Source organism: Microcebus murinus, chromosome 29 (assembly GCF_040939455.1).
Source record: "Microcebus murinus isolate Inina chromosome 29, M.murinus_Inina_mat1.0, whole genome shotgun sequence".
NCBI lineage: Eukaryota > Metazoa > Chordata > Mammalia > Primates > Cheirogaleidae > Microcebus > Microcebus murinus.
In genome coordinates this window covers 14,357,648-14,366,676 of record NC_134132.1, presented here as the reverse complement: position 1 = coordinate 14,366,676, position 9,029 = coordinate 14,357,648, and the positions used below count along the sequence as shown (strand labels likewise).

The window sequence follows — 9,029 nt, the reverse complement described above, 5'->3', positions numbered from 1 at the left end:
CTGTCCCTCAGACCGTTGGAGAGTGCGCACTGCGGGCCCGGGACGAGTCGGCTGCTAACCAGGACAGGCAGCGGTGACGAACACACCCAGAGGGCCGGATAACTCGCAGCCGAGTTGGACAGAGTGACGGGAACCCGTGGACCCAGCACTTGGGCCTGGCATCTGAAGGTGAGGGCAGTCTGGTCGGACTGAGTCCTTAAACCTGTGGGGTGTGACACTCACTCTGGGCAGTGAGTGCCAGGACTGACCTGCAGCCACCCAGGCGGCGTCCAGAGAATCAGAGAGTTGGCCGTCGGTGTCAGAAAACATGCTCCCGGTATATGACACTGAAGTTCACGTTCAACGTGATGTCCGGTATTAGAGAGGAAATGAGGGTGCAAGAGAGGAGGAGATCACAGTTTTGCATAAAAGAATTTATTTAGTGGTCACATCCCAGTGAGCAGCGTCAGTCGCTGCCTGACTCGGCTAACGTGTGCTGTTAGGTTTAAGAAAGTGTACGATTGCATCACCAAAAGCGATCTCGTTTGGATTGTGCAGAGTAAAAGGAAGCATCATAAATCTTCATTCTTTCATAAAATTTTTCAAATATAAAAATGAAAAACAGAAACTGAAAAAGCAGTATTCAAAACTAATCGATGTCACCTTACACTATTTACAATAAGATGCCTTTGTAACAGGACAATGCCCTCAGCTTGATCCTTTTCCTCACATTTATAACTTCCGGGTGCTCCCACTCCCCGGTGTGGGCCCTGGCCATGATTTCTTCAGTCCCGTCTCCCAGGAAACCGCCACCTTCCAATCTGTGTCACTCATCTCTGAGTGTCGCACTCCTCTGTCCTGCTCTTGCATTATAAAGCATGCTGTTCAGCAGACATGTACTGAGCAGCAGGCCCTGTGCTAAGAGGTGGGGCTGGACACAGAGATGAAAATACATTGACCTCTCCCTAAAGAAGGTCACACTTCGGGCTGGGCGCGGTGGCTCACGCCTGTCATCCCAGCACTCTGGGAGGCCGAGGGGGGAGGATCGCTCAAGGTCAGGAGTTAAAAACCAGCCTGAGCAAGAGCGAGACTCTGGCTCTACTATAAATAGAAAAGAAATGAATTGGCCAACTAAAAACATATATATATAAAATGAGCCGGGCGTGGTGGCGCATGCCTGTAGTCCCAGCTACTCGGGAGGAGGCTGAGGCAGGAGGATCGCTTGAGCCCAGGAGTTGGAGGTTGCTGTGAGCGAGGCTGAGCGAGGCTGACGCCACGGCACTCACTCTAGCCCGGGTGACAGAGTGAGACTCTGTCTCAAAAAAAAAAAAAGCTCAGACTTTGGGTTGAATTAAAAAATGTTTGTCACATTATGGTCCATGAAGTAAATCTGGGGATTTCTTGAGACAAAGTGCGCTCGTGGAGGGTCTTGTCAACTTGGCTCAGTCCGACAGGTTTTGAATTTGGAATTCTCTTTGTCACGGAGCACGGCTCCAAAAGCTCGCACCTGCCGTTTGAGTTCTGAACTCTTCGCAGGTGGGAACTACGGGTTGGGCAGTCGGGACCACCTTCATCAATTTGGTTTTGGGGAAGGGTATTCTACAGGTTCCAAATCTGAAAAACACTTAATCAAAAACAAAAAACCGACTGGGCACAGTGGCTCAGGCCTGTAATCCTAGCACTCTGGGAGGCCGAGGCGGGAGGATCGATTGAGCTCAGGAGTTTGAGACCAGCCTGAGCAAGAGCGAGACCCCATCTCTACTAAAAATAGAAAGAAATTAATTGGCCAACTAAAAATATATATAGAAAAAAAATCAGCCGGGCGTGGTGGCGCATGCCTGTAGTCCCAGCTACTCGGGAGGAGGCTGAGGCAGGAGGATCGCTTGAGCCCAGGAGTCGGAGGTTGCTGTGAGCGAGGCTGACGCCACGGCACTCACTCTAGCCTGAGCAACAGAGTGAGACTCTGTCTCAAAAAAAAAAAAAAAATAGAAAAGGGTAAACCACGAAATATGAAACCAAAGCTGCGCGTGGCCTGCCAGGAGGCAGGATGGGAGCCACACCCTGGCCGTCCCCATCTTGTCCCGAGCCTGGCGCGATGGCCCTGCGACTGTCCACGCCGGGGTACGGGTCACGGCCACGGCGCGTCCGGCCCGAGTGGCGGCGGCGGCGGGCTTTCCGCGCACGGCGGTCTGTGGCGTGTCCCTTTCCCGGGAGCCACACGGCTGGCCGGTCGGCCACCAAGGGGGCTGTCTCGGGAGGTGTCACGGGGGTGCACGCCTTGGCACGGGCCACACAGGGTCACGGCGCTCGGCCTCTGTCCCGCTGGGCGTCACGCTGCCACCCTTCCCCGAACACCAGTGCCGGGTTCGGACGTTCGTCACCGGCTGGTTCCTTCAAGCCCTGGGGACCGGAGGCCACCTGGGGGCTGGGAGTCCTCCCACCGCTGGCCGGGCGATGTCACCGCGTCTGGGACACGACGGGAGTGAGAAGAGCAGAGGGAGAGGGAAGACAGGTGACCGTGCACCAGTGACCGTGCATCTGCCGTGCAGTGACAACGTGTGTCCGGGTGACAGGCGTGTGTCTTCGGTGCGCGAGGGCTCGTGCTTTCCCGCTGAAGAAACGACCCGCCCCGGAAAAGCTCGTGTGGCAGATGTGGCCGTGAACGTGCGTGTTAAAAAAAGAATGTGTCTCGAGGTCACGTGGGGAGCCCCGTGACTCTGTCCTCCTGCCCGTCCCCAGCCCGCACGCCCGCCCTGCCCCGGCACAGGGACGAGCTGGCGGGTCACACCTGGTCGGTCTGATACTCGGAGGCTTCCGACAGGCTCTCGGAGAAGCTCAGGAAGTTCTCCTGGTGCTCGGAGCACACGATCTCGTAGCGGTAGTGGCGGAACTCCACGGCCAGCGTGCCGAAGTAGGACAGGAAGCACATGACCAGGCCCCACTGCACGCGGGCCGCGTACATGTGCACGCCCTGAGCCATCAGGATGAAGTCTGGGGACACGCCGTCAAGGAAGGACGCCCTCAGCGGCCACGTTGAAAGTAATCCGGAGGCCGAGGCGGGAGGATCGCTCGAGGTCAGGAGTTCGAGACCAGCCTGAGCAAGAGCGAGACCCCGGCTCTACTATAAATAGAAAGAAATTAATTGGCCAACTAATATATATATATATAGAGAAAAAATGACCCGGGTGTGGTGGCTCACACCTGTCATCCTAGCACTCTGGGAGGCTGAGGCAGGAGGATCGCTCAAGGTCAGGAGTTCGAGACCAGACTGAGCAAGAGCGAGACCCCTGTCTCTACTAAAAAAAATAGAAAGAAATTATCTGGACAACTAAAAATACATAGAAAAGATTAGCCGGGCGTGGTGGCGCATGCCTGTAGTCCCAGCTACTCGGGAGGAGGCTGAGGCAGGAGGATCGCCTGAGCCCAGGAGTTGGAGGTTGCTGTGAGTTAGGCTGACGCCACGGCACTCACTCTAGCCTGAGCAACAGAGTGAGACTCTGTCTCAAAAAAAACCTAATCCTGTTATCATCAGTTCATTTAAAAATAGGGAAACTGAGGCCAAATGGGTAACTTGCCTGAGGTTATACAGATATGAATTGGTGGGGCTGGGATTCAAACCAGCGTCTGATCCCAGGCCACGGGCTCAACTATTATGCTCCACGGCTGCCTGTAAACCAGGCGTCCTCAAACTGCGGCCTGCGAGGACATTTATCCGGCCCGCTGGGTGTTTCTGCCGCCGCTGCCTGTCCTGCTTAGCAGCCGACTTGTCCCGGGCCCACAGTGCGCACTCTCCAACGGTCTGAGGGACAGTGGACTGCCCCCTGTTTACAAAGTTTGAGGACCCCTGCTAAACTGTGAGACTAGCAAGAGGATTACAGCTCCAAAGTAATGAGTTAGCCAGAAAAATAAAGCTATCTTTTTAAAACTCACTGCAAATCACTGTGAATTCATAGTTATGGTATCTAGGGACATAATTTTGAACACATCAAATTGCTAACTACGTCTACATAAGCTGTGTGTGGATTTGCAGTGCTACTACTAATGTCTGAGTGGCCCCTCTTCTAATTTTCACTGTGGTCCTTGTAATACTGTACAGCCTGGTTTCATTCCTGGTATCGCATATAAACCTGGGCCCAAATGAAAATATGCAATTAATAAAACAATAAAGGAACAGGTCAGACCGGGCACGGTGGCTCACGCCTGCAATCCTAACACTTTAGGGGCCTGCGGTGGGAGAACTGCTTGAGGCAAGGAGTTCAAGACCAGCCGGGGTAGCACAGTAGAGACCCTGTTTCTACAAAAAAAATAGAAAAATGAGCCGGGCATAGTGATTCGTGACTGTAGTCCCAGCTACTCGGGAGGCTGAGGCGGGAGGATCGCTTGAGCCCAGGAGTTGGAGGTCGCTGTGAACGGTGATGACGCTAGTGCACTCTAGCCCAGGCAGGAAACCAAGGCCCTACCTGAAAAACTATATATTTATAAAACATAAAAAATAAGAAACAGGCCGGGCGTGGTGGCTCACGCCTGTAATCCTAGCACTCTGGGAGGCCGAGGCGGGCGGATTGCTCGAGGTCAGGAGTTCGAAACCAGCCTGAGCAAGAGTGAGACCCCATCTCTACTATAAATAGAAAGAAATTAATTGGCCAACTAATATATATAGAAAAAATTAGCCGGGCATGGTGGTACATGCCTGTAGTCCCAGCTACTCGGGAGGCTGAGGCAGGAGGATCGCTGGAGCCCAGGAGTTGGAGGTTGCTGTGAGCGAGGCTGACGCCACGGCACTCACTCCAGCCTGGGCAACAAAGTGAGACTCTGTCTCAAAAAAAAAGAAAAAAAAAAAAATAAGAAACAGATGAGAGAGGAGTGTGTGTGTATACACACAACAGAATAAATGTAGGTAGGGCCTGAGGAAAAAACTGGAAAGTCCACAGCATGCCAAGGGGCTCAGCACTAAACACATTTATTTAGAAAAAAATCAGAACTGTCTGCTTAGCATTAGTCCTGTCTTCTGAACTTAGATCTAAAATCTTGGGACATTTTCAGAGAGCGAGAGTGTGTGAAACTGTATCAGCCAAACTTTGCTGTCCCGATTAGCCCTTGATCCGTTCACCCTCCGGGAACGAAGAAACGGTTCCAAGTGTTGAGAAACAACATAGATCAGCATCACTTGGTGAAAGCTCAAAACTCAGAATAATTTAAAGTCTTTGCTTACTCTTTTGACTGAGGATTCAAAATATTGCCAAAGCAATATGAACTTACTACTTAAGTGAATGGGGAAGGCATAAATCCTCAAATCTCATATTGGCAGTTTTGATCTTTCTCATCATGAAGTATTTTATCAGGTTGCTAGCAAGAAGGCAAAGTTTTTGGCTTGGATTTTAAGTCTTTATTTATTTATTTTTTTTTTTGATACAGAGTCTCGCTTTGTTGCTTATGCTAGAGTGAGTGCCGTGGCATCAGCCTTGCTCACAGCAACCTCAGACTCCTGGGCTCAAGCGATCCTCCTGCCTCAGCCTCCCGAGTAGCTGGGACTACAGGCATGTGCCACCACGCCCAGCTAATTTTTTCTATATATTTTTTTAGTTGGCCAATTAATTTCTTTCTATTTATAGTAGAGACAGGGGTCTCGGTCTTGCTCAGGCTGGTTTCGAACTCCTGACCTCGAGCGGTCCTCCCGCCTCGGCCTCCCAGAGTGCCGGGATGACAGGCGTGAGCCACCGCCCCCGGCCTTGAGAGACAACTTATTTTTATTTATTTCTTTTTTCGAGTCAGGATCTCTTTGCATTGCCAGGGCTGGAGTGCAGTGGTGTCACTCATTCATCATAGCTCAGTGCAGCCTCATACTCCCAATTCAAGCAATCCTCCTGCCCCGGCCTCAAGCAGAACCTCCTGCCTCAGCCTCCCGAGTAGCTGGGACTACAGGGGCATGCCACCATGACTGGCTAATTAAAAAAAAAAAATTTTTTTTTTGTAGAGATGGGTTGCTCAGGCTGGTCTCGAACTCTTGGCCTCAAGCAGTCCTTCCATCTCAGCCTCCCCAGGTGGGGGAGGGGTTACAGGCGTGGGCCACCTGGCCCAGCCAACTTCTTTGTTGACTCTCAACTAGCAAAAGAACCTTTTCACATTGAAAGGATACAGAGGACCACACAGAGAGTGATGGAGGCCGCCAGGATGACTCGTGGAATTCCGACTTTCCGGCCCTCGTTCTTGATGTTGACTTTGAGGGTCAGCGCAGCCTGGATCCAGCAGGTCAACGTGCCGAACCCGAAGGTCAAGGAAGTCCCCACGTTATGGATTTCCTCATCGTTGGTGAGCTAAGGGATGGACAGATAATGAGGTGTGGAGGCTCACTCAGAAATGGTGGGACGTGTGAGGGGAGGTGAAGACAGGAAGAGAGAGGCCCCGACAGTGGGAGGATGGCTTTCAGCAGCGTTACAGTCCTTCACCTCCACTGGCTCTTTGAGTCTGTTTTCAAATGTCCAAGCTCTGAGGGGAGGAAGGGAAACAGACAGTACCCCCGAACCGTGGAAACATTTGTTGGGAAAAACCATGCACCAGTGGTAATCTGTTCCTCGTGTTTATTTTCCAGCAAAGCTTGGTGGGGAAAGTAAAAATAAAAAGCAGGAGAATTAAACACACACAAAAAAAATGGGAAATGTTACTGCAAGCAGATACCCCAACTCTGTTTTCTAGGCTGGGAAAATGAGACTGAGGATCTGGCTGTGTTTTTACTGACTTGAGGATGGCCAGTTCCAGGCAGGTCAAGACTGAATTTCCACAGACAACCAGTACCCTGTGGGCTCTTCGTTACTCTTACAGAAAGAACTGGCTTATAGAATGTGACCAATTCATTGTTTTTTGTTTTGTTTTAAGACAGAGTCTCACTCTGTTTCCCGGGCTAGAGTGAGTGCCGTGGTGTCAGCCTCGCTCACAGCAACCTCCAACTCCTGGGCTCAAGCCATCCTCCTGCCTCAGCCTCCTGAGTAGCTGGGACTACAGGCATGCGCCACCACGCCCGGCTCATTTTTCTATATATATTTTAGTTGGCCAATTGATTTCTTTCTATTTTTAGTAGAGACAGGATCTCACTCTTGCTCAGGCTGGTTTCTAACTCCTGACCTTGAGCAATCCTCCCGCCTCGGCCTCCCAGAGTGCTAGGATGACAGGCGTGAGCCACCACGCCCGGCCCGAATTAATATATTTTTATATAAGTCACAGGTGTTCCAGGAAAATTCTGGGCTCTCCAACTTGACTTCCACACGAAAGGTTGCTGATGGTCTGAAATGTAAGCTTTCATCCAGTAAGGATTTTCAGTGTTTAATTGTAGAAAGGCAATGATCCTATTGATTTTCTAGAAAGGTACATTAGGATGCAGTTTGTTATGAAAAAATGTATTAAACCGCTTTGAAATCCTTTGCAGCAAATATATATTCTAGCAGCTACTTTCCCAGTAGTCATGCTACATTTCTGATGCTCAGGGAACCTTGTCCCCTGTGTGATGCAAAGACTGAGGGACCGCAGGACAGCCGTGCATGTCAGGGACCAGCGCTCCTCACTGTAGAGCTCTGTGCAGAGTTACATGGGCCACAGAGTGAGTATGCGTCAGTCAATGGCCTTGATGGTCACACGGGGGAAGGTCTGACCAGCGAGAGAGAGAGAGAAAGAGAGAGAGAGAGAGAGAGAGAGGAAAAAGGCCAAATGAAGTACCTGAAAATTACCGAGTAAGGTCATTCCAAAGGAAGCCAGACACAAGGCCACCAGTCCACTGATATTCAGCCAGGGGTTTAGGACCTTTGGTTTCAGTTGTATGAAGCGCAGAACGGCCACCACCAGGGCTAGGAACAAAGCAAATTCTTTAAAAATCAAAACGTTTAAATCATACACCCTACGCCGGGCGCGGTGGCTCATGCCTGTCATCCTGGCACTCTGGGAGGCTGAGGTGGGAGGATCGATCGAAGAAGTCAGGAGTTTGAGACCAGCCTGAGCAAGAGCGAGACCCCGTCTCTACTATAAATAGAAAGAAATTAATTGGCCAACTAATATATATAGAAAAAATTAGCCGAGCATGGTGGCGCATGCCTGTAATCCCAGCTACTCGGGAGGAGGCTGAGGCAGGAGGATCGCTTGAGCCCAGGAGTTGGAGGTTGCTGTGAGCGAGGCTGACGCCACGGCACTCACTCTAGCCTGGGCAACAAAGCGAGACTCTGTCTCAAAAAAAAAAAAATTTGTTTTTTCAGGAGGGGAACAGGAAAAGGAAGTAGGGAGAGGAGTGAAATTCAGCACACTGCACTGTCACACAAAGTGGTCACCGGATGAAGAAGCCGTTAGATTGAGACGGGAGAACTCAGCACTCAGCACTGTAGGGGACACGAGCTAAGTAACTGTGCATGGCCACTGGTCAGGCCAAAACGCCAAAACAGCACACGTAGGTTCTTTTCACAATGACTGGTGAGAAGTTACTATTCTGAGAGTCTCTGCTGGTCACTTAGTTTTTTGTTTTTTTTTTGAGACAGAGTCTCACTTTGTTGCCCAGGCTAGAGTGAGTGGCGTGGCGTCAGCCTCGCTCACAGCAGCCTCAATCTCCTGGGCTCAAGCGATCCTCCTGCCTCAGCCTCCCAAGTAGCTGGGACTACAGGCATGCGCCACCATGCCCGGCTAATTTTTTGTATATATATATTTTAGTTGGTCAATTAATTTCTATTTTTGGTAGAGATGGGGTCTTGCTCAGGCTGGTTTCGAACTCCTGACCTTGAGCAATCCGCCCGCCTCGGCCTCCCAGAGTGCTAGGATCACAGGCGTGAGCCACCGCGCCGGCCTCAAAGTAATCTTTATGTCTGCTCACCAACTTTCGCCACATTCACGTCTGATCAATACATACATTTTTTAGTTTCATTAAGAATTTTTTGGAATGCGAGAACCAGAACAGAAGAAAAAAAAAAAAGGAAAAATAAAATTGATATTTTTAAAATTTTTTAAAAATTTAAAAAAAAAGAAATTTTTAGATTTCAGTTTCTTGAGCGGAAAAAAAAAAAAAGAATTTTAGATTTCAC

General features: G+C 50.4%; 1 protein-coding gene across 3 annotated transcripts in view; it reads right to left on the bottom strand.

The window, feature by feature from the left end:
* Positions 1-398: 398 nt before the first annotated feature.
* TMEM150C (transmembrane protein 150C) overlaps positions 399-9,029 on the bottom strand; it is a 41,427-nt gene continuing 32,796 nt past the window's right edge. For all 3 annotated transcript variants that reach the window (XM_075998597.1, XM_075998598.1, XM_075998599.1), the window contains exons 6-8: positions 7,687-7,814; positions 6,116-6,293; positions 399-2,970 (exon numbers count right to left, since the gene is read on the bottom strand). In XM_075998597.1, coding sequence (XP_075854712.1) covers positions 2,762-2,970; positions 6,116-6,293; positions 7,687-7,814 — 515 coding nt within the window. In that variant the 3' untranslated portion in view covers positions 399-2,761. The remainder of the gene's footprint in view (positions 2,971-6,115; positions 6,294-7,686; positions 7,815-9,029) is intronic.